This window comes from Argentina silus (genome assembly GCF_951799395.1).
Source record: "Argentina silus genome assembly, chromosome: 11".
Lineage (NCBI taxonomy): Eukaryota > Metazoa > Chordata > Actinopteri > Argentiniformes > Argentinidae > Argentina > Argentina silus.
In genome coordinates this window covers 4066536-4092720 of record NC_139665.1, presented here as the reverse complement: position 1 = coordinate 4092720, position 26185 = coordinate 4066536, and the positions used below count along the sequence as shown (strand labels likewise).

Genomic DNA, 26185 nt, shown 5'->3' with positions numbered 1-26185 from the left:
TTTTAATACCATATTGTAGATACATTTTATAACAACTAGTATTAATTTCAGGAAGGATTGTCTAGTGGTGCTAAGTTATTCTTATGCCATTCATTATGGTGTTGTACTACTACATTGCAATACTGTGCATTTTACAGTAAACTTGCAATGTCATCGCAATCTAATAAAGCAATTTGGCTGGGTTGCAGTCACTTGTGATACTGTATATTTATTTTCTTTTACAATTTACAACGTTACAGTGTTAATGATAATTTCCATAACTCAGATAATAATGACCTTTGAACCTTTCTCTCATGTTTCAATAACAAATCACAAAATCCCATTTAGACTTTTGCATATTGTTTACTTTTTATTTGATCACGGCACACATGCACAAGCAGGCTGATCACACATCTTCTTTTCGATGTGTGTGCCCTCTGACCCCCACTCAAGGTTTTAGGTCATGCGGTCTTAAAACTCAGTGATCCTGCGGAAGGATCCCACGCCAGGTGAAGTGGCGCCCCAGTCGGTGTGCTGGCGATACTCGCCCCGCTCCAGGAAGTACTGGCGCCCCCTGTAGTTGGGGAGCTCATAGAAGGCCCAGGCGCCATGGGTCACCATGCAGGAGTACACCTCACGGAACTTAAAGGACTCATAGACTGAAGGGCAGTCCTCCGCCCACTCCACCATCTGACCACCAAATTCTGGTCTCTCATACAGTTTCAGCTTCCAGGTGTTCCCATACACCTTCAAGGTAGAAGAAACAAAGAAAGACAGACATTGAGAAGAGCTGGTATTTCATTGTGTATGAAATCCACTGGAGGTGAATTCTTAGGGTACATTAGGCTAGAAGCTTGTTTTATTCAGTTGGAATAAACATGGCTTTGTTTGTCTCTATACCCATTTGAAAGGTATCATGAAGTAATAAATGAAGTTCCCCTTTAAAGGTTTCTTGGCATATTTCCTCCTACAGTGATGGGCACAAGGTAAACTGCTGCCAAAAATGCCCGCTTTTGTCTGCTGGTATTATCTGCTGGCTTTGCTCTGATTATACAGGCCTGATGTTATTCCATGTTGCATTCCATCCCTGAAGTTTACTACCCTGCCTAAAGCACCATCCCTGCCACACTATATACAAATATAAACAGTAGTTGAGAGAAAATAATTTATTCTAATCAGGCATTTTGGTCAATAACATCAAAAACACACATTTTACATGAATTCAATCACACACACGAGCAAATCATGAATCCATAATGCAAGTGCATTATACGTTTCTGTAGAGAATTAGTCTGCGGTTAGATTTAAAGGCATATCAACTGCTGAATATGGTAGCAAGACCTTTACTGGAAGGCAGAGTAAAATATAAAAATATAAATTTCTAGGCTGTTTCTCACGTTTTTGATGGAGCGACAGGATTTGACGCTGTCGCTGAAGCCCATCCACTGCTGGCTGTCTGGGTACTCCCCAGGGCTGAGGATGTACTGGTAGCCCTTGTAATTGGGTTTCTCATAGAGCACCCAGGCCCCGTTCTCCACCCTGATGGAGTTACAGCGGCTGAAGTGGGAGTGCAGGTCGGCACAGTCACTGCTGCACTCATAGCAGCGACCCAGGAAATTTTTCTCCTCGAAAAATGTGATCTGAGGAAGGAGGAGAGCGGAGACACTGAGGTGAGCCACACAAAAACATGCATTTCACTACATTCTAGAAGTTGAGTAAAATTAATACAGTTTTACTAAATAATGAATACCTTTTCACAGGCATATAAATGTGTACGAAGCCATATATTCATGTTATGAGAAAATTATGAGTTATACCTTTTGTGTTTTCTGAAATAAGATAAAATTGTCTTTTTATGAATAACTGAAAGTGCTTTTCTAAGTTCCAATAACAACACGTAAAAACCTTTTCCATTCTAAATACAAATTTGTATTGACTACCTTAACAGACCAGACAGTTCCAGTCCTGATAAACTTTCTAACGTCCTAAAGCTTCACATTACCTTCCCCATTGTGCAGCACAGTAAACTTCCTCCTTAGCTGCAGCACTGTCAAAGTATTTATCTATAAACAAAATGTGCAGAGTGTGGAAACCCTTTGTTATGCAAATGACCCTGATTTGCATATCAGCAAAATGGTTTGGTCATGTTTGATTTCTCTTTGTTCCAATCTAATGACACTGTATCAAAGAATTGCTGGAACAGTGAAGGGAATGATATAAAGGCCGACTCACAGCAATCTAGTAATGCATTTATCTTCATTCTTCGCCATAAGTGATTTTATGATTGTGTAACATGTTTGACCACTTGGTTTTTATCTGATTTGCAGTATGTTTTGTTTGTGTGCTGTGCTTGCATGCTATTTGAGTCACCCTCCCCTAATTGTGCGTGCCCTGCCTAACCAAAGGTTACAATCTAGGTTTTCTGAAGGAGATGAGGGAGACCCCTCACTATGGGACAAGCACTCTTGTGTACCTTTCGCTGAAGACCCCTATTCAATAACTCCTGGAACAGGCCGGTGACGCTTGCAAGAAGATAGCCCCGCCTATCACCCGTCCCAATAAAGGGACGCAGCAAGTGCGCCATTTCATCCAGCGAACCGCTCTTCACGAGCTCAGTGCGAGAAGGGCAACAAGGTGGGAGGGTCTCCCTCATCTCCTTCAGAGAACCTGGGATACATTTGTAACCTTTAGTTCTCTTTCAGCTGACTCGGTTTGACCCCTCGCGATGGGACCCTGCAAAACGCTCCGATTGCCAGGTCCGAACTGGAAACCTCTACGGATACAAGGATGTCCCCCGTCTACAGCACACAGTCTACAAACTAGCACTTAAGATGGTACGCTCCACCAAGGGCACACTCACGTCCAGGCTGTAAAACCTTTGAAAGGTATGTGGAGAAGACCAGCTGGCAGCAGCACCTATCTCTGAGACAGAGGCACCCTTGAACAGGGCCCAGGAAGCCGAAATGGCAGCCAGGTAGATTTTCACCATGGTGAAGGCTTTGCCCTTATCGAGCAGTTCCACGACACCTCAAATAGCCTCCACTTAAGGTCATAAAGGCCTCTGGTGAACGGCACCCTACTACTCGTGAACCCGTGGCAATCAGCCTTCTGAGACTAAGTTGGACCTTTCACAGGCCAAACCCATAGATCCATCAGCTCAGGATGAGGGTGGAACAATTGGCGCTGCACTTCGGACAACAAGTCCCTGCACAGCGGGTGTTGCCAAGGGGGCACGTAGCGTAGCTGAGCCATCTGCGACCTCCAAGGCCTCCCGGGCCAATTCTGGGCTGTCAGGTCAACTCTCCACCACACAAGCAAGCTACAGACTTTCTCGTGTTAGCCTGCCAGCTCAGAGAGTTAACAGGTGCTCACGAGGTGAAAATCATTGAACTTTGGCTTACCAAATTCTTTGATAATTTTCTTCAGAATGTCAGTGTCATGAATGCAAGATTCCAGTGGAGACTCTCACCTAACGCCCCAGGGGGAATCGTAGAATTCTCAGGACAACAGAACTGTTAAGTGAAGTTGTAGCTAGCTACAAGAATACACCTACAATATGCTTCGGACAGTCAGCGAGTGAATAGTGGAAAGGTTGAAATATTGCACTTGCTGCATCCTTTTACTGGGACGGGTGATAGCCGGGGCTACCTCCTTGCAAGTGTTGAAATGATTGAATGTTTGTCTAAGTATGGTTGGGCTGCCTACACTCTTCTAAACTCATAAACTCCATTATGTTACAATTTTTTAACATCTTTTTGTTTTAGTGCTTCCTTTTGCACCTCACTGTTGAGGACAACGGTGTCAATCAAGTGTCTTTGGCTGATGTAAGGTCTGTAAGTTTGTGAAAACGTTTGTTAATGGCCTGCTATTTCTACTTACACATTTAACCTAATCTTAAATTAAAAGGCATACGAAGCTAAATCGTGAAAAAGGTTTAAAATATATCATATATGCTATTTAAAAATATGTTTAAAATATATTATGCTATTAAAACATTCTTCAGTTTTGTTATTTGTTATTGCAAACATGCATTTGTAATTGAGGGATACTTTTAATGTTGGCATTGTCTTGCCTGAAACATTTGCTTAGCTTTATAACAAGTGAAATTACTTTCTATGAAAAGGGAATACTTATTTTGGTGAAATTATGATTTCATTCAGTATCAGTATACCATCAGTGTCATCAGTATATCAGGATATATCAGTATCACTAAGCTTTCTTGCAGGTTAAGCATCAAAGTTGATGTAAAGTCTGTAATCAAGTCAAGTATAGGCTACAGTAACAATGATAATTTCAATATTGATTGTGAACATAGATCAATGATATGATTAATCAAAAATGATTACTAATATGTTCAAATGTCTCCATTATTCTGCCTCTTTATTGTAGAGTGTTTGCCCCTTTGGGCTGTGTCACTGTAGGCTTATCCAACGATGACCTCATGACCCAGTCTGCTCCCACGAATGTTGACATCCACCATCCTCTTATAATCTGTTGTCGTGGTGACAGACATACCATCCAACTACACACCCAGCTGAGATGGTGGGAAAAAAAGGCTTTCCTTTGTAAAGACACATATCAACCATTTTGTTTCAGAGTAATTGATAACATGATTATAAAGTGATGTGAGTGGTTATCAGAACACATACAAGAAATGGTAGAAGATCTATTTCCACCTTTGGCATATAAGATCTATTTCCACCTTTGGCCATACAGTGTTTAAATATTATATATATATATAAAACAAAATCAGGTCTTTCAAATCCCAAACTTTTCAATGACACAGCATACCTCCACTGAAGTTAGTACAGTATGGTAAAGTTTGTGAGCTTATGTAAAAGGGCATGTTTATATTTTATTAAAAAAAAAATGTTCAAATTAATATTGTGTTTAAAAGAATATTGTGACTAAAGGTTTTGACATTAACACAACTGTCGTATGGTTGAGTATGCAAGTACAGTCTTCTGAGTGAGTACTACTATATCTTTCTGCTTGTGCCAGGCATGGCCACAGCTGCACAAACGTTACAGCAAGAAGCATCCTGCTTATTCATCAGGTTCAGGAATTTGAATAACAAAAAGCCGTTGCAAAGCGTATAAAGTATAAAAGCTACTGTGAACCATGACCTATTGGACAAAATCCCAGAGCTGCATCAAACATGGGCAAGGTACAGTACAGTATGTCTCCATCAGATAGCTCTTTTTTTCTGGCTGGTTATTTTACAATACTTTCCTGAGGATATTTTGTTTAGAATTTGTCAAGTCATGTTTTTAAGTAGAGGAGGTGACTGTTGCACTCCATTCAAAGGAGTTTAGTCATGCACTGCAGGTGGGTGGAACCAGGCATGCAGTGACAAGGAGAAGTGATATCCTCTCACCTGATGAGATGTGCAATAAGTAGTGTTTCAACTATATTTTTACAACTTGTCTCTCGGGCTGTGATTATATGGACCTTGCAGACCCATTTTCCGCACTTCATCTTCGTAACAAATAACAAATATAATTTTAGGCATAACCCTCTCCAGTGTTGTGATTAATGGTATCAGATTGTACAACTCATTTCTGTACATGAATGTCTGCAGATTATCTTCTACGAGGACAGGAACTTCCAGGGTCGCTCCTATGAGACCAGCAGCGATTGCAATGAGCTCACCCCCTACCTGAGCCGCTGCAACTCCTGCAAGGTGGAGAGTGGCTGCTTCATGGTCTATGACCGCTCCAACTTCATGGGAAACCAGTACTTTCTGAGAAGGGGAGAGTACTCTGACTACCAGCGTATGGGCATGTCTGAATCCATCCACTCCTGTCGTATGATCCCCCACGTAAGATTGCTCTAATGACATATATGTATAATGAAATTATAGTACATAATAGTCAGATATCATTCTATTATTTGGTTGAATTGAAGGTGATATAAACCAGAAATGTTTAGAATTTCTTGAAAACTTTAAAACAAATCTTACATGTTTCATGTTAATATAATGAAAATATTACAAAATTAATGGATCAGATTCATCTTTGACATTATTTGATACTTTCACTGTCAATCATCTGTTTTTAAACCCAACAGCACAGAGGATCTTTTAAGATGCAGGTCTTTGAGAGGGAGAACTTTGGAGGTCAGATGCACGAGCTGATGGATGACTGTGAGTCCATCCAGGACCGCTACCGTATGTCCGACATGCAGTCCTGCAACGTGATGGACGGCCACTGGCTCATGTACGAGCAGCCCAACTACAGAGGCAGGATGATGTACATGAGGCCCGGAGAGTACAGGAACCTCAGAGAGATGGGAATGAGCAACATGAATAGATTCAGCTCTATGAGGCGTATCATGGACTCTTGTGAGGGTGAACACAATTGATGTCAGAAATACTTGACATGAATAATTGACATGAAATTGAAAATAAAACTCCAATAACAACGTACGTTTCATTGTGTATTATTTTTTTTTTATCATCAAAATATACTCTCTAACAAAGTGTTTTTCACACTCATACCTCGTTATTTCACAGCTTCTAATGGATGTGTCTCCATGGATTTCATTTATTTAATTTTCTTTTTAGATTTTTTTATTGGTCTTTCAGCATTGTTACAGGTTATTTTATTTTTGATTAAAATCTCTGAATTACTTTGCTGTTACAATCTAAGACATTAATGATAGGTTCATTAAGGTTCATTAAGGTTCATTAAGGTTCATTAAGGTTCATTAAGGTTCATTAAGGTTCATTAAGTGTCATTAAGTGCACAGTTTACATTCAACCCTAATCTCACAGAAAAACTTGGGCCTTGTGTAGTCCATATAATAAACATTTCAACCTTAACAATACCTTTGAAGACATTGTTGATTTTTCAATATATAGTATTTCAATTTTGCATTCTTGGTGAGACACCTTCAAGGCAGTCTTAGAAAAGGTAAGAAACCTTCAAGGCAGTCTTAGAAAATGTCTTCTTTCTGCCAGACATTAAAGTGAACCTGTACCCTAAATGAGAATTTTTTAAATGACATGCCGAAATCTTCCCATATTCTCTGAAAAGACTCAATGACTTGATTTAAATAACTTTGAGATGATTCTAGCATGAAACTACGGTACCCTGACGTCCATTGGTTTTGGTTAAAAAAGCTCTCAGTTAGCGGTTAGTGACAGAGCCCAGATAAACAGAACCGAAGTGTGGACTGAACTCTGTCTTTGTCCTTACAGACTCCTGTCGACTCCCTTCAGGGTAAGGAACCAAATATGTGATTTTGTAATTTTGGTAAACTATCCCTTTAAGTGTAGACTTTGGCAAAATGTGGAGGTGGAGGTGAAAGTGGGGAGAGTGTAATAAAGGTGATATGACTGATCGTCACAAGTTACTACCTAAAGATATGCGATGGCTCCCCCAGCTAATAGCTAGGCGTTATCTTAGCGAGTGAACGCATGTCTCCCACATAACCCTGAGTTGCCTTGGTCACGCATGCATGGCAAAAAAAAGTTACATTTGCGTTCACAATTTCAATCATATACAACTGAAAACTATGGGAGCTCCAGTGAAAACAATTTTTACTGAGACATTTTCAAGAAAGTCTCAAATTCCAACCAACCAACAAATTCCAACCAAAAAATGGCCAGAGAAAATGTATACTTTAAAATGCATTCAAAATTAGCTTGAGTTAGTTTTGAGTAACAACATTAATAAAATAATGCAATTTCGTAACAGAATTAGGCTTTCTGTGTGATCATCGCTTGTGTCCATTTAATAATCCATTCCTCGATGCCCAAAATATATGTAATTTCAATAAATATGATCAGCAGCTTGCCTATACCTAATGAAACCCACCACCATAGATCAATGTAAAGTTGTGGTTTACCATGAAAAGGACAAAGAATAGAAAACTAGGAAAATAAGGTTTACCAATAAGGTTTACCAATAAGGTTTACCAAGCCTATCATGAGAAATATGTAATATTTGAGGCCAGCTAACACCTTTAATGTATTTTTAGCAAATCTTTTAGAATTGGCACTTTTCATACCAAGTCCCATTCATACCTGAAACTTAGTGAACCATGATTGGTGATATAGCTTTCATGTTGTTAGCCAAAGAACTGTAAGACAACAGAAATTCAAAAATTAATAAATCTTTATTAATCTAAAAAGTCAGTCACTTTAACAAGAGTCCATGATACGCCTCATAGAGCTGAATTTGTTCATGTTGCTCATTCCCATCTCTCTGAGGTTCCTGTACTCTCCGGGCCTCATGTACATCATCCTGCCTCTGTAGTTGGGCTGCTCGTACATGAGCCAGTGGCCGTCCATCACGTTGCAGGACTGGCAGTCGGACATACGGTAGCGGTCCATCATGTTATCACAATCATCCATCAGCTCGTGCATCTGACCTCCAAAGTTCTCCCTCTCATAGATCCTCATTCTGAATTGTCCCCTGTACTGTTGATAGAGAATTAAAAACAAAATCATTGATCGCAGATCAATCTATATTGGATTGTACCTCCAATGACAACCTAAAACTATCATGAAGCTATTATGAAACGACTGTGGGCTATGACTTCTGCATCTGCTTAGAAAGTCCATCACCTACCATGGGGATCATGCGGGAGGACCTGATGCAGTCGCTCACGCTCATGCCCATCAGGTGCTGGTTGTCAGGGTACTCTCCTCTCCTAACCAGCATCTGGTGGCCCATGAAGTTGGACCTTTCGTAGACCATGAACATGCCACTCTCCACCTTGCAGGAGTTGCAGCGGCTCAGGTAGGAGGTGAGCTCAGGGCAGTCACTGCTGGACTCATAGGAACGACCCTGGAAGTTCCTGTCCTCGTAGAAGATAATCTGCAGACAGTCATATACAGGAATTAGAAATGAATCATTCATATTTGTGTGCTCTTGAGTACCATACACATTCAGCGTAATATCTTTTATGTCCACAAATCCTCCTTGAGTTTCTAAGACTGAATGAATTTTTGAACTTTCCCCCACAGAAATGCATGTTTGCTTAAAGATGCATTTACCTTGCCCATGGTCATGGTGATGGTGAGCAAATCTCAGATGCAACGCTTCACCATCGACCACCTGTGCCTTTTATAGTTTGGAGAGCCGTAGCATCTCCATATGCATTGTGCAAACCTCCATGAGTCATCATTCTATATTGTGGTGCAGAGCAGTTCTATAGGGTGGCATACTGTATGTCAAATTACGTTCTACGGTTATCATTGACACAATATGGGTCCCATGTTTGTTTCCATCCACGCCAATCTACCCTTATCCTTATTTGAATTGTTCTGTCATTATTTGAAAAGATCTTCCGGGTCAAACGCACCCAGTGAGATTGTGCTGGAATTCGATCAAATGTATTCAATCAAATGAAGAGGAATGCATGGTAGAGTTCAGATTCAGTGCTATATATTAACATTATTTCATTATTTCAATGGTTTTCAAAAATACTTAGTTTTAGGTGTAAATGTTTTTTTTTTAAGAATTTACATCAAAATCATATATTATCACAGAGGTTAAGTATTGCAAAAACCCCAGAGTATATTTTATTTTGACAAAAGGGTCACAGAAAATGTGACCCTCATTCATACTAAATGTGGGTCACATGTGGGTCACATTTAGTGAAAGAAATTTCTATTGGAAACAATATGGAAAAAATATATAACTCTTTGAGGTCTGCTGTGAAAAATGAGCACAAGCCCACGTGGGCCTTGTGATGATGACTCAGTACGTTTCACACAAAAGTGTGCAAGGTGCCATGTGGGAGAAGGTCAATATAAAAGGAACTCTGGGTTGGCACAACAAACTGTGCAACTTGGCCACCTGAGACAAGCTAAACCATCACCATGGGCAGGGTAATATCAGTTATATCATCTAATTAATAATTTCATACCTCTTGATCAGCCAAAATAAAATTGCTTCATCATATCTCCTGAGAATAGAGCACAGTTTTACTTGAATAGCTTCAACGTAGAAATAGAAAACCTTTTTATCATTGCAAGATAATCTAAAACAATTGTGACCTAGATATTGAAATAGGATAGTTGATATAGATAAAGTGATAATTATATTAGCCTTCTCAACATTGGTGAAGTGGATAAGCAGTCATTTCTTTTATCTAACAAAGACATGTTCTCTTGTGACAAACGTATTTCGCAAACTGTTTAGTCCAGAGCGCCAGTATTAGATGAGCCATGAAATCATAACATTTGTTTTAATTTGCCTTCAGATTATCTTCTACGAGGACAGGAACTTCCAGGGTCGTACCTATGACACCAGCAGTGACTGCCCTGATCTCAACATGCACCTGACGCGCTGCAACTCCATCAGGGTGGAGAACGGCTGCTTTGTGGTGTACGACCGCTCCAACTTCATGGGCAACCAGATGTTCCTGAGGAGGGGCGAGTACTCCGACCTCCAGCGTATGGGCAGCATGATGGGGATGGGAATGATGGGCATGACCATGATCGACACCATTCGCTCTTCTCGCATGATCCCCATGGTAAGACATCTCCACTGTTGTGTTTGATGTATGTATAAATATATGCCATTTACCTGACGCTTTTATCCAAAGCGACTTACATTGCAGCGAGTGCATACATTTCAGTATACATGGTCCCAGCGGGAATCAAACCCACAACCTAAGCGTTGTCAGCGCAATGCTCTACCAACTGAGCCACAGTGGTTGTGAGCATTTTGGTGTTCATGCTGTCTTTATGTACAGTAGACAGTGCGTTAAACGTATAGTACTATTACATGATGATGCTATTAGTTAACAGTTCTAATGCAATGACTAAGTTGTAGTTAACCCTTTCATGGATGCTGTTAACCAGGCCTCGTGTTATTTCAGATAGCTTAGCACTGTTGAAGGGTTCATGGAGTAGAGACATACATCAGTCAGTGACTGACACTGTTTTTCTCCAACAGCACAGGGGAGACTACAGAATGAGGGTCTATGAGAGGGAGAACTTCGGAGGCCAGATGCATGAGCTGATGGAGGACTGCGAGTCCATGATGGACCGCTTCCGCATGTCTGACATGCAGTCCTGCAACGTGATGGACGGCCACTGGCTCATGTACGAGCAGCCCAACTACCGTGGCAGGATGATGTACATGAGGCCTGGAGAGTACAGGAGCATGAGAGACATGGGCATGAACACCATGATGAGGGTTGGCTCCATCAGAAGGATCATGGATATGTGCTAGTCACAATTCTAATTGAATGTTATCTTGTGGCTGTCAATAATAAAAAATCTTATTTTTAAGCATCTGTTTTTATTGCAAACTGACACTGGTCAAATTAAACAACTCAGTCATAAAGTAGATCTTCTAGAGCTGTTCAGAACAAAAATGACATTTTTACAATTTGGTAACACTATGGAGTTGCTATCATACTGTATACTTAATGTCATGTATCAACTAAAGAAATAGTGAGGGTCTTTGAAGCCCTAACTTAAATGGTTATTGAAATATTACTATTTTATTAAAGTATGAGTTATAATAGACGGGAGGAAAGGGTTTTGACAGTAGCTACTATTGCCATACATGCTTTCATTACACAATAAACATGTTTCGCTGGTTCCATTTCCATTCCTGTCAGGTTTAAAGGGGCAATCTGGGATTCAAACAACAACAAAGCTGTCACCCCTTCATAGACGGGGCTATAGATGCAAAGACTGACCATCCATGAGATCAAAAAACATATAGCTTAGATTTTGGTTTCTGATGGGGTAAAACTGTTTAACTAAGCTCATGAGGCATTGACTGTATAAGTTATTTTCTTTAAGAATTAATGGCCAAATGTAAATCATTTTAAAATGCAAAAATGTGTGTAGAGTACCAATCACAGATTGCCCCTTTAAGGTAAAGATGCATTGGGAAATTACATGAACATGGATTTTCTGTGAGAGAACTCAGAGCAACTGGAGATTATGACCTCTGGTGGCTGAGAATATGTTTGGCTGTGGAACATAGGCATGTTATTGTGGTTGAAGAATGTCCCTCAAGCTACTGTACAGATATTATGCAGCCACCGAAAGTTAATGCATTATACCGTACAGATATACCGTATTAAATGATTCGATTTTTGGATATGCATTATGATCCACATTCATAGAGAACTCGAACTTGTGAACATTAAAATGTAAAAAGGTAACAGAGCATTCTTTTTTATTGTTGGTTTCCCCATGTAAACAGAGAATACAAGTTTTTCATTGTATTTCTTTTATGCCTGATGCATGTTTTGCTGTCAACTTTGTGACATACTGTACATGCCGAATGTTCTGAGTCCCTACTATGCAAAGAAAACAATAAAAACACATACATCACAATACAGATTCATGCCGGGTACAGTAAGCGAAATAATAACCCTTTGCACATCAGATAACAGTATACAGTCGCTCTCTTTCCTACTGTATGCTGCTTGGTCAGGATTTTTCACAAAGCACGTTTCACATTTCACTGAACACATCAGATTAAATATATAAGTAATTAGACTGCGGTCAGGCGTACAGTATATTGTGTATTTTATTCAGCTTGAAAGAACCATCGGAAGAGTGCATGGGTTCATGCCCAATGAATACACTACAAAAATGGATATTATAATGAATACATATAATACAATTGATTTTGGAGGTGACCCTTACTGTACGACCTGTGTAATAATGCTGTAAATATTCAAATGATAGTAAAGTACTTCCCTACACACTTTGTGCATTGTGTCATCATTGAACTCCCCTGCAACTACAAAGCAATTACTAAATTACTGCACTATGATATGTATTACAATGTTATTAATGAAGTAAATACAATGTTATTTACAAGAGGCATAGAGTAACTTAATGTATAGTGTTACCCAAAATTGCCATACAATACTGTACCTTTATGTTGTTAAAGGTACATACCAGGGGTTTTCAAATTGGGACGTTGTAGGGTACCAACCTTTTTAACTGTAAAGTTGAGCTATTTGGTGTGGAGAGATGTGTCCCTTTCTATCCAGTTTTTTGGGGTGCTACTATTTTTCTGGTGAGTGCCCTTAGAGTCAAAGTTATTGAATGTACAGAGATCATCTTTAAACAGTGTTCCCTGTTCCCTGTGGAAATAGTGTGCTTAGTGTTGTAGGGGCCATGCTGCTGAGACCTAGCCTAATTCTCTGGGTTATATGCACCGAAACTGTATTAAAATATGAGTTTGTTGTTAAAGACACCCTTCAGGGGGATGAATAAAATTGTTTTGTCATGTGGTATACCTGGCAAATTCAATTTTTCAGGTGAGGTTTGGCTCCTACTTTGGCACTAATTCATATGCAAGACAGTGGGCGGCAGCAACCCCCAAATACCTGGTCTGGGGAACAATGGAGAACAGTGACAGAGCAGCTTCTACAGCATTGATGGGCTGTTACAAAATCACACAAGCTGATTGTTAAAATGAGAATGAAGCAGGCTGTACTGTAGCAGCCTTGTGGGCACTACGGTGCCTCTGCTGTGACCTTATAGGCTTGCGACACTACAAACTTCCATTTGAGGGGAGTGTTATTGATACCAAAAAAGAATATACAGGGTTGGGCAGAGAACTCACTTTGATGATGTCATGCTTGCGTCATCAAAGTACATATGCCAGTTTATATAATGATTTTGACTTTAGGTCTAAATATCAATTTTATTAACAAAATTGCTTATTATTATTTCTTTATTATTATTATTATTGATAACTGCCTGTCAACAATTTTCATTCCACTCTGCACTAGACATGGAGGGAAAGCCACAGCTATCTCTGTCTGTCTCAAACATCCCAGAAGGTTGGTGAACATCCTAGAAGGTTGGTGAACATCCTAGAAGGTTGGTGAACATCCCAGAAGGTTGGTGAACATCCTAGAAGGTTGGTGAACATCCTAGAAGGTTGGTGAACATCCTAGAAGGTTGGAGAACATCCTAGAAGGTTGGTGAACATCCTAGAAGGTTGGAGAACATCCTAGAAGGTTGGTGAACATCCTAGAAGGTTGGCCTTGACTGTATAAAAGGTGACTTATGTTGATGTCCATTGTCATTTGCATTATGCCTGACCCTGTTAATACCTGACAGAAAATAAATACGTACCAGACTCAAAGCCTCTTTGTCCAGCTGACAAAAACCTGTTCTGTGCAAATTGAGAAATGCACTTTTCTTAGACCAGCATGAGATCTTTCAAGTCCTGCAGGGTGGAGAGTGGCTGCTTTATGGTCTAAGATCATTCCAACAATCTCTATCATCGTGAGGCCATAAAATAATTGACTGCATTTGGTCCTGCTGCTATATGCATCCTTGGAATACATCCGATATCTTTGGAATCACATGGGACTGTTCATAAATGAGGCTGACAGAAAGAACTTGGAAGGTTCTGTCTGTTTCTTTGGTAAGTCTGAAGGAGTGTGAAAGGATGTGAAATACCCTAGATATCTGATCAGTTCTACTAAGTTTGTTGTTGTTGCTTTAGACACTGGGTTACCATCACCTAGTACCTGGCAGGTGAGACTCATGCTGCGTACGTGCAGGGCTGGCCCAGCCATCTTGGAGGCGTGACAGGTGACAGGTGACGGGTGACAGGTGACAGGTGACAGGTGACAGGTGACAGGTGACTGACTGGCACACCAGTGCATATTTACTGATGATGCAGATATCACAAGAACGAAAATAAGTAACCAAATTCTTAGAAAATATTTTTGGACCACCATTATGCACTGTCATTTATTGAAATAATGTAGAGAATCATTGAATTGATAAAGTTCTAGGGTGCCAAACTTTGTAAGTGCCCCTAGAGACAAAGCTTATAGAAACATAAAACAATTGGATGCATGTGGTCCTGCTACAGCCCCTGCTACAGCCCCTGCTACAGCCCCTGTACCCTATACTCATTGCATCATGTGACTCTATCTTTCCTTGGAATGATTTACAGTAGGAGCTCCACCGACAACACAGGGGACTCCTCAGAAATGATGCTGACAGGAAGGTTCTATCTGTTTCTTTGGTATGTTTGAAGGAGTGTGAAAGTATGTGAAATATTGTAGATATTTGATCAGTTCTACATGTGTGTTGTTGTTGCTCTAGATACTGGGCTTCCATCACCTAGTACCGATTGCCTCACCTCCGAGCATCGCGTAGGAATGATGCCACCTGTTGTAAGACAATGCCTTGTACCTAGATAGTGAGACTCATGATCCTCACATCATATGTAGTAATGCACACCTTCACTAAGGTAGACTGGTATTTGTGCATTGCAATACAAGACCCAAGGGAGTTATATCAACACAGCAACACTGAGCTTACTAATGCAATATCCAATTAAAACTTGCACATCTGTGAAGTCTGTGTGTAAGACAACTAGTCTTTGTGAAGTAAACAATGGTGGGAAGTGCCACTACTATTCACAGAATAACATCAAATATCGTCTTGTGAGCTGTCTTTCCGAATATAAGTCCTTGCACAAACTTATGCATGATGTATTTTATAGCATACCGATACATGAGAAGTCATACTTGCAAAGCAAAGCACGACCAAATAAAAACATATCATATTTACAATATAGAAAACATTACTGTAATTAAAACCATATCTATAAGTACAGTAACTTTATTCACAAAAGGGAGGTTTTACAATCAATTCTTCAATGTGCACGTTTATTGCAGAACACTCCTATTTTGTTTTTTTACCCCACATAGCTCTAAATTATAACTTACAGTCTGCATTTCTTTGATGTATAGTACAGTATTGACCTCTGCGTTGCTCAGCTGACTCAGTGATTTATACAATTGAGCAGCAGATTCTTTTGGAGTCACATCAAGCATAAAAGGCAGCACGCCAGTGAGGAGAACAACAGAAATCAAATAACCGTGACCATGAATGGAAAGGTAGTGTGGGGTTGAGATGTTGTGGTCTGTGTGCTGTACATCACCTACCAGGGAGGAGAACTACCGTACCTATGGAATCCCTTTGCCGCCGAAAAATATATATTCTTAATATTTTACATGCAGAGCTGTTTTAATTGCACTGTGATAAGTATTGCTTACTTTGCATATTATGCCATAACAATGATCGTATTTTGTGTTTTTTTGTTGCAAAACATTTGAATGATGAACAATTATTGCAAAAAAAAAAAAAAGCAATGCGTGCTCTATGGGTGCTGCTTTTTCGGAAAATCAGTATTGGTTTCATGTTCGGCCTCCGTCGTATTTGCATGCTTTGTCCCTCTCTAGATCATCTTCTACGAGGACAGCAACTTCCAGGGGCGCTCCTATGAGTGCAGCAGCGATTGCTCTGAGATCTCCTCTCACCTGAGTCGCTGCAACTCCTGCAGGGTGGAGAGTGGCATGTTCATGGTCTATGACCGCCCCAACTACATGGGTCAGCAGTACCTCCTGAGGAGGGGAGAGTACCCTGAGTACCAGCGCATGATGGGCTTTAACGACTGCATCAGGTCCTGCCGTATGATCCCCATGGTAAGCACTGCTTCGATTACAAAACAGCTAGAAACGTATTCAATACAGCGTGAACTGACACATGAATTACTAGCGGCTTCAAAATGACAATGTTTATACAATTCAAGAGTAGCATTTCATGCAAACCTATGGAATAGGGGCTTTTATTAATCGTGAAATGTCTGTGATCCTCCGTTCACAGCACAGCGGACCCTTCAGGATGAGGATCTATGAGAGGGAGAACTTCGGAGGCCAGATGCACGAGCTGATGGACGATTGTGAGTCCATCCAGGAACGCTACAGTATGTCTGACATGCAGTCCTGCAACGTCATGGACGGCCACTGGGTCATGTATGAGCAGCCCAACTACAGAGGCAGGATGATGTACATGAGGCCTGGAGAGTACAGGAACCTCAGAGAGATGGGAAATGATGACATGAGATTCAGCTCCATCAGACGCATCACAGATTCCTATTAAATGTATTGCCTTTGAAAAGTCCAGGCGGTTTTTAATAAACATTTTAAACATTTAATGTTGCTGTTATTTTCATATCTAATTTCCACAGAAAGTCCCATTGGTGTAACTACTTTCTTCTGAACATGGGTTCATAATTTGGGGATAGAGACATATCTATAACATACTGTAGGTCCGAAAATAGATATTTATTATCCATTTAGGTCTGATGATGAAGACTTTTATTCTTAACATAGAGGGTAGAGTGATGGTACACCTTTAGGGGTTTTAGAAATGGGTGCTCCCCATATGGATGCTACAGTGGATGAGGGGAGTTACACTTTCTAATAATAAAACATTATTGGGCATTAATTACTGTGAAGCCATAAGATCACATATTTGCATGCACCAAGATGACTATCACCAATATTATTTTAAAAATATGTAAACTAATGATTAACAATCTTAAAACTAGTTGTAAACCAATTACAAATGTGTAAGCACCAGTTCAATATTAGCAGTTTATATTTGGGAATTTGTGTACATGGTACTGTACAGTACATTGATTGGATCCTGTTTCCAGAAAACCAATGCTATTAAGGAGTTATAAGACATCTGTACCATAGGATATAACAGACATTTTTGAGAGGTTATCTTTCTCAAACAATTCAGTTATTGCACACAGGTAGTCTAAATAGCATATAAATAGTAAAACAGCATTACATTTCACACAGGTGGTAACATGGCCCAGAGAGAATATTCAATTCACTTTCAACATTTTAAAAGCCAACAAGTAATACTAATAACACTCTAATAATTTTCATTAGTACAATATCAAAATGCATTCCATCTGTCCAATCCAAGACATTTATTACTGATGAAAGTAATCTATACCAAGTTGCACAGGCACCATACAATGCCAGTAGGCATACACCATACCATGACATTTACATCTCTTAGTGTGAATACATAGTAAATACTTTAAACTATTGCTATATGAGTCATTTGAGAGAGAATGCGGCCAGTCTTCCTTCCTTTCGTTGCAGTAAACCAAGTCAAACTTTAAAGCTACACTCTGCATTCATGCATACCGTCACAGAGTGGGCCAATAACAAACACATCAATAATGAAAAAAAAGTATTTTCTACATGCAAATAGTAGTTGATTTTATAATCTGTAGTGCTCAAGGAATGGTATTAATTAATTCATAAAGCTCGAATGAGGCTACTGCTGCTACAAAAACATAACGCAATAGAGTGATTAGGTCCTAACAAATTATTATTTGAACATAAACTCAGAACAACTTTTTTTTTAATTTTTTTTAATCCAGAACCCTGTCACCGAAAACCTAGAGAAAAGCCAACGGTCAGTTTGTGCACAGCTAGGATCAAACCAAATCCTAGAGGATGGATCATGCTTTGTATTTGATGTTGTGCATTTTATGCATAAAGCCTGGGACAGGAGAAAACGTGCACTGCATTTGTGAGAAAAAAATGTTTAGAATAATAAATAAAAAAAATGGTATAGCGGTTGTTAATGTGATGAGGTTGTGTGTATTGTGGAAATAGCGTATTGAATTGAGCTGTAGCCCAATTGTCAGTTTTGTTTTAAAATGCATTGAGATAAGTGGGAAAAATACATATCAGCGTCGTATAAGCCCATGTGGGCTAGGCGCCATAGAGGTGCAATGACATAAAAAAAATAAAAAATAAAAATAATACTCACACACATTTTCTAAAGTAGTTTAACTGTAGCGAGATAGTCATCAATCACACAACATTGTGATTAAGGACTGAAGCTAGTTCGCCTTGCATTGAAAGCTTAATGTTGCTAGCTAACTGTCTAGCTAGATGTAGCTAAATTCAGATGATGAACTCACTCCTCAAGTTCAAAGATCCACGGTGTTAGTTGATCAACTACCGTCAACCGCGCTTTTCGACAGCGTAGCTGGTTGACATCAGGTGTTTGAGGAGACTGTCACATGTTGGCAAGCCAGAGGTCGCGAGTTCGAAGCCCGGTCGGAGCAAGTTGAATTACAGGGTTACGGTTCGCAACAGTTTGACGTGTGTTTCATAGACTCCTGGCTCACTAGAGTAGTGTTCTAGTTTAATGTCCTTGATGATGTTTTTTTTTTTTTTTTTTTTTTTAATTATTATTGTATAGTAGCTAATAAAATGTTAAAGTTTCACTGAAATTGTCAAAAGAATAAACATCATTTGTCATTTCTTCTGTGATTTCGTGGGTTCATGATCAAACAATTTGCACCAAAGATCTACAAATGGCTTATAAACCCTTTATGAATGTTTATAAATGCTGAATAGTTGCAACTTTTGATTAGGTACTGCAAACAAATCTACAAATTATGAATAAATTATTTATTAATGCATTTACAAACTATTTGTTTGAGAAATATGAGAAACATTTGGGTAAACATTTAAGTTGTATTTGTTAATGTTTATTAGCAAATTATTAAATAAACAAACAAAGTTTATCTAAACATCCATGAACATGTGTTAATGTTGTACAAATGATTTAGAAGCAGTTAGAAAGTCATTATAACATGTTTAACAATAATTTGTAAATATGTTTGAATATAGTTACTAAGAATTGACTAAGCATTTAACATTTATAACTGTTGGAATAATTACTTATTAACGGCTTATAAATGTCTTATAAATTAGCATTATTATAAAGTACGGCTGTATACTGTAGATTCATTGAATAGATTCATTAACTAATGCTTTATTTGACAACACATTAAAAAAAAAAGAAGAATCAGATTTCTATCAGATCAAGGACAAGAAGTTATCTAGAGTGAGTGACATGTAACCATGTAAAGAGAGTTGCACCAAGGAACTTTGGGTCAAGCAATTAGTGCTCTTTTATCTTCATCTATGGGAATGGCAAAAATTGCAAGGTGAAAAATAAGGTGGAAAAAAACATTAGATTAATCAGTAGAGGAACACATTAATCAACACAACTGACTGCCCTATTATAAAGTTTTACCAATGTTTCAAATAAGCCTTCTACACCTGGGAAAATTCTCTATGTATTTTTATATTTCGATTAGGTCTGCAATATCATTTGGCTACACCTGTCATCACGGTAATTGAAAACGATTGTCTCCAGTTGTCTAGCCGTAATGAGTGGCGTAATTAAAGCATTGTTTAATGTAAACTTTAACTTTCATCTTAACTGACGGTGCCGTTCTTGTTATTGAGTTCAATTACATGTAATATGCTGTACATCAGCCCCCCTCAAAAGACAGATCAAACTCAGCAGATGGATAAGTAATATACATATAATATATATAATACTGTACATGATCATAGTTATACTGTAGATAGATGCAGTTTGAGGTCAATTGTCAAAGGCCTACTGTAATTGGACCTGAGAATTTTCTTTTTCTCTGTCATTCAAAAAAAACAATAGAGAAATCAGATCTCTCCTCACAAATGTGCACAATGGTAAGCCTATGGGGGCCCTATGTCATACTGCTCACTCAGGACTTTTACACAATAGGCCTAGGGATTCTTTTGATGTTAAGCCAGGTATAAAAGTAGTGAAGGACAGTGCATTAGCTATACATTTTCAGGCTATATTTCCCCTTATATCCATATAGTGCACCCACAACATCATGACCATGGCTATGGGCAAGGTAAGTGAACTTCTAGGATCTCCACCAAGAAACGTCATCATTCACTGCATAATTGAATTGCTCAATGTCAATGTTGTGGTATCTGTTGTCCTGCAGATCATCTTCTATGAGGACAGGAACTTCCAGGGTCGTTCCTACGAGACCAGCAGTGACTGCCCTGAGCTCACCTCCTACCTGAGCCGCTGCAACTCCTGCAAGGTGGAGAGTGGCTACTTCATGGTCTATGACCGCTCCAACTTCATGGGAAACCAGTACTTTCTGAGAAGGGGAGAGTACTCTGACTACCAGCGCATGGGCATGAGTGACTGCATCAGGTCTAGCCGTCATATTCCCATGGTAAATCCAACATAATTCATAATAATTTGTTTGTCATCACTGATAGCTGGAATTCATACAATACAGTAGCAATAACCGTGAAGACTTTGGAATAACATTTGTAAGCTAAAATGCAAATCCAGTTTCTTCGCATTATGAATTTCTGATGGCTTCTTTGGTAATGTTCCCCCTTGCAGCACAGGGGACAGTTCAGAATGAGAGTCTACGAGAAGGAGAACTTTGGAGGCCAGATGCACGAGCTGATGGATGATTGTGATAACATGATGGATCGCTACAGTATGTCCGACTGCCAGTCCTGCAACGTGATGGACGGCCACTGGCTCATGTACGAGCAGCCCAACTACAGAGGCAGGATGATGTACATGAGGCCCGGAGAGTACAGAAGCATGACAGACATGGGCATGAACACCATGATGAGAGTTAACTCCATCAGACGCATTATGGAGTCCTGTTAATTTACTGTATGCGTTCACAGTAGGTTTTTAATAAAGGCTTGTATAAAAACATCAACCTTAAATTCAATTTATTCAACTCATCATTTGACAACAAAATCATACAACAAAATCATATATATATATATATCACACTGTATATTCCATTTCCAAAGTCACAGGCCTGATTTTCTGCTACATATAATTTCTTCATACCTTTAAGTACAGTATGGACACAATAACTTGGGTAGCCAAATACTGACATTTCTACAAAATGCTGATGATATCTTCCAATTAATTCCAATACATTCAATATACAGTAGATACAGTAGATATACAGTAGATACAGTAGATATACAGTAGATATTTCAAAATGCAAAATGCTCCTCATTCTTTATTTTCCCAGGATTCTTGAAATTGGCCAAAGCTATACCTTTTTTTTTTTTAAGTCAGAGTAGTACATTTTAAATTTTAAAGTAGCACAGAATATACCTCAACTTCCTTGTTGGTCTAGATGCATGCAAGGTGCTATCATATTCTGACCACTAGCTGCCTCGATACTGTAGGTCTGCTTACAGGTCTAAAACAATGCATACATACAATACAGACTACATTTCAGATTGATGTAATATTTAAGCCATTATGCCTCGCCTCAAAGTGGCCTTAAAAATCTCTCACTGACCTCACAGAATAACTTTTATGCAGAGTTGATACAATGCAATAGGTTATGACAATGGCTGGTGCTTTTAGACATTCTTCTACATCAATGGATTGGTGAGATTATCTGGGATTCTGTTAAATTCAGACTGCAGGTCCCAAAAAGATCAACTGTAGGCTACTACATTAGCCGGTTTTCCACCTTCAAGGCAGGCCTAAAAGCCTACTGTACTTAAACTGCAACTGTCCTCACCAGGGCTTGTTGGCTCAAAGGTAACACCACGTCTGCATCAGGCTTCCTTCTGCTATGCTCACTCTAGATTATTATATTTTTGTTGTTGGACGGCACATCCATTCAATTACCTTATTTGCATACTTTAACAACTAGGATTGGGATTGTGTTGGAAAAACTGTTGTCTGTACAGTCGGTCTTTTAAGAGACCTGTCCAAAATATTTTAAACCTACAGTACACCTCTTTTAAATAAAATGTATTATATCTGGGAAACCAGGATAAGTCAAAAACATCATTCTTTATTTAGGCTAGGCACTCAACTAAAGTATGTTTACATGTGAAACAAGAAGATCACTCAACTACCAACCAATTAAAACATGTTAATTTTACAATTATTACATACACAACCCTCTGTAGTACTAACTTGTTGTTTTACAGCAGAGTCACTGTGTATCAATTACATTTCAGATTCAACCAACCAATACCTTGGTTAACATGATGAACACTGCTGTAATGATCAGTATTAATACACATTGCAATTTTGGGGGGTAAAGGATTTAGCCCCTTTAACATGATAATATTTTTATTATAGTGTCAGTTTAACATATATTAAACTCAAAGTAACATATTTCAATAAATATTGCCAGTTTCATTTAAACAGGATTAGCCCCGTCCCTTGTTGGCCAGCCCCACTCATGTCCTTTGTTAGATTGCTGGACACATGCCATACTGTACCAGTATTAAAACATTCGAGAGATGTAGCCTATAGAAAATCCCACAATAGGAGGGGTTGAAGTCAAACAAAAGCAAAAAAAGCAAAATAACTCATTATGCTGACAACATAGAAATGAATGGTGATTGAACTGTAAATACGCAACATATAAAAGGTTGACTGCATCACGAAATGTACAGGATAGCTGCCACAGGAGTGGTTGTGTAAGGGCTCTGAATATAACATGATAAACACTACTGTAATGGTTCTGTTGTTCTATTGTAATACAGTTCATTTTTTTTAAATATTATTTTAAAACTTTTTTTTAAATTAAATAATAATGATTTACTATTAAAAGTATAGGATCGTAATCACAATGGCAGAGCAGATGATTTGTGGGCATAATTTCCTCCATCTCAGACCCGGAGCTGCAAGGGCTGTTTCACTGTAAACACCAGCCTCTGCTTGTCACTATCTGGAGGGATCTTGCAGTGCCATCCCCCACGTATGTTTACGCTTTAACTATGTTCATACTTTAACCTGAACTGAGGTGATGTAATTCACAATTTAGAGGAAACGTAATTTTGTAACTGTTTAATTGTGGGTTAGGGTTAGGGTTAGGGTTAGGGTTAGGGTTAGGGTTAGTCTGAGAGGTTGGGAGATCTTGGGGGCAGAAACGTTCACTGTATATGACGAAAGAAACAGGATTTGTAAACATGAAATTAGAGTAATAACCAACAGGCTTTCCTTGTGGGTTTAATCAACATTACTACATAATTCATTGTTATGTATTACAGTAATTGTAGCTATAGATATAACTATATTTATATATAGGTTTCAGGGACAGGTACCTTTTCAGATTAGATAGCCATTATTATAATGATAATATAAGATATATTATTATATTATATTATATAAATATAAGAGTTATTTATAATGTACTAATGTGAGAGCAGAGCCCCTTTGGGTGAGCTGAGTTGAGTTGAAATGCTAAATGTGAATAAACAACTCCCCAACATACTGCATGTGCTGTGCTTTGTCTAACATAAAGATTTCTGAATAAAGGCTACTTGTGAAAATGTAAATGTGTTGAATTTGAGAATATCACATTTTGGTGTAAGATTATCTTCATTACTCTGTCATTTATTTTCCAAAAAATATGGGGTTGTCGTGAGTCAATTTAAAGGGATGTTCCACCTTTTAAAATGTTTTCCTGGTTTGGCCCTGACCTTGGCTGTAGTTGATTAGCCCAGACAATTTTCTAGTTACATATTTTGTTTAGATACTGAGTAGTCTTATTTTAGGCTGAAAATTCTCTCTTTCAATGTTATCATAAAAAATGTTATCATAAAAAAAACTAAAAAACATTCAATCATTTAACAATGATCCATAAACATGCACAGAGAAGCCTTTAATAAAAGGACCAATTCCAATTTGCTTTGGTCACACAGCCAACGCAAAATACATTGTTCATAAAAAATGCTGACAAGTTAAGTCAAACAATTTACATGACAATACTGCACTTTGTCCAAGGATTATAAAGAGAGCATGCACGTCCCAGCCCGTACTGCAGTGTGACCAAAGTTAGCCAACACAATGGGAAAGGTAAGGCTGGTTGTTTTGCTATGCATCTTTTGTGCCTCTGCATACCTTTGTAGATTATTCAACCGAAATCAATCATAGGGGATGATTTGAGCCACTTAACAGGTGTTTCAGTCTGTATAAACTCCCTCTCTATCTTGGGCTCACTGGTGGAGAGATCCACGGTATCATACAATCCAAAAATCTCCATTGATCTGTTTTTAGATCATCTTCTACGAAGACAGGAACTTCCAGGGCCGCTCTTATGAGTGCAGTGGGGAATGTTCTGACCTGCACTCCCACTTCAGCCGCTGTAACTCCATCAAGGTGGAGACCGGCGGCTGGATGGTCTATGAGCGTCCCAACTACATGGGCTACCAGTACTTCCTGCGTAGGGGAGAGTACCCAGACTACCAGCGCTGGATGGGCTTCAATGACTGTGTCAGATCATGCCGCATGATCCCCCAGGTAAGCCATACGTCAAGGAGATACGTTTGTAGCTTTTCCTAGACCAAAAATCTAACACACTGAGTTTCGTTGCGAAATCGTTGCTATATCCATGTAATGGAAATGTAATTTCTCTTCTACAAAATCACTGCTGTCGTGACATAAAAAGCCTTTATGATAAATTTGAAAGGACACCAGCTAGTTATTTGCTTACACAATAATCATATTCATCCGTGTGATAAATGTCACATGTCAAAATGTCGGATCCGCAAACGGATATATAGTGTTCTGGAATTAAATTCTCTTAAAAACATTAGCTGATGTTTTTTGTTTTTTTCTTCTCAAGCTTTTAGTCAGTAAAAAAATCCAAACAACTGTTCCTATCTCCACAGCACCAAGGATCTCACAGAATGAAGATCTTTGAGCGCTCTGAGTTTGGAGGTCAGATGATGGAATTGACAGACGACTGCCCCTCTCTCTACGACCGCTTCCATTACAACGACATTTACTCCTGTAATGTGATGGACGGTCACTGGATCTTCTACGAACACCCCAACTACAGGGGACGCCAGTACCTGATGTCTCCGGGCGAGTACAGGAGATACAATGAGTGGGGAAGCATGAGCGCCATGGTGGGCTCCATTAGGCGCATTACTATGTGAGAAGGGCCGAATTCATTTGAAATAAAACTATTTTCACATTTCTGTGTCTTCTACCCCTTCTTACTCAAGACCCGGGATAAAAAAGAATGTGACACCACGGCAACAAGATATTTAACAGTAAACATCCATCCTCCAGAAGCAGATCAGTCATGTGATGTTATACAAAATACCCCATCAAGTATGGTTATCAATGGCTGTCATACAGTATTTCGTGGGTGGCCTTTCAAACTCAAAGGATACACAAATGCCCAATATTTGTTTATAGTTAAAGTTCTCACAGTATTAATAAGTAAATACCTTAAAGGTATCATAGCATTACCACAATTGTTTGATGTGTTCAGCGGTTTTCTTTTGTGGTATAAACGGCACACGACACAATGCACCGGGTGAATCGTACAATAGAGAAACGGCTGGAAATCTCTAGTCCACACTTTTTATGGACGTGTTATGGGGAATTGATCATGTAGTCAGAGGTCACATTTTATTACATACATTGATTACAGTTACTGCTATTTTTCTGTTGGAAAAGCATTGCAATATGTAGAGGTCAAGGGTATTATTCCACATCTATCTGCAAATGCATTTCCTTGAACGTCAAGGT

The 26185-nt window shown here is 39.0% G+C and overlaps 6 protein-coding genes and 1 pseudogene across 7 annotated transcripts in view; 5 read left to right on the top strand and 2 right to left on the bottom strand.

The window, feature by feature from the left end:
* The window catches only part of acadl (acyl-CoA dehydrogenase long chain), a 402840-nt gene that overhangs the window by 9293 nt on the left and 367362 nt on the right, over nt 1-26185 (top strand). The gene's annotated exons all lie outside the window — the stretch shown is intronic.
* Nucleotides 439-1990, bottom strand: LOC310812127 (gamma-crystallin M2-like; the record flags this gene model as incomplete). The annotated part of the gene is made up of 3 exons (XM_083680547.1): nt 439-726; nt 1377-1619; nt 1982-1990. The coding sequence occupies 3 exons, from the start codon at nt 1988-1990 to the stop codon at nt 451-453; spliced, it is 528 nt and encodes a 175-aa protein (XP_083536673.1). The 3' UTR covers nt 439-450.
* On the top strand, nt 5375-11171 carry LOC310811709 (gamma-crystallin M3-like; the record flags this gene model as incomplete). Its single annotated transcript, XM_083679961.1, has 3 exons — nt 5375-5800; nt 10195-10467; nt 10893-11171. The coding sequence occupies exons 1-3, from the start codon at nt 5681-5683 to the stop codon at nt 11169-11171; spliced, it is 672 nt and encodes a 223-aa protein (XP_083536087.1). The 5' UTR covers nt 5375-5680.
* LOC310811710 (gamma-crystallin M3-like) lies at nt 8126-8998 on the bottom strand (the record flags this gene model as incomplete). The annotated part of the gene is made up of 3 exons (XM_083679962.1): nt 8126-8404; nt 8556-8804; nt 8984-8998. The coding sequence occupies 3 exons, from the start codon at nt 8996-8998 to the stop codon at nt 8126-8128; spliced, it is 543 nt and encodes a 180-aa protein (XP_083536088.1).
* LOC310812126 (gamma-crystallin M3-like) lies at nt 14790-16891 on the top strand (the record flags this gene model as incomplete). The annotated part of the gene is made up of 4 exons (XM_083680546.1): nt 14790-14839; nt 15756-15846; nt 16192-16434; nt 16616-16891. 4 exons carry the CDS (start codon nt 14790-14792, stop codon nt 16889-16891), a joined length of 660 nt encoding a protein of 219 aa, XP_083536672.1.
* Nucleotides 20511-21316, top strand: LOC310811711 (gamma-crystallin M3-like; the record flags this gene model as incomplete). Its single annotated transcript, XM_083679963.1, has 3 exons — nt 20511-20525; nt 20622-20861; nt 21038-21316. The coding sequence occupies 3 exons, from the start codon at nt 20511-20513 to the stop codon at nt 21314-21316; spliced, it is 534 nt and encodes a 177-aa protein (XP_083536089.1).
* Nucleotides 23087-25584, top strand: LOC310812125 (gamma-crystallin S-1-like; annotated as a pseudogene). Its single transcript has 4 exons — nt 23087-23118; nt 24428-24499; nt 24701-24943; nt 25315-25584. The product of its transcript is annotated as a gamma-crystallin S-1-like (transcript).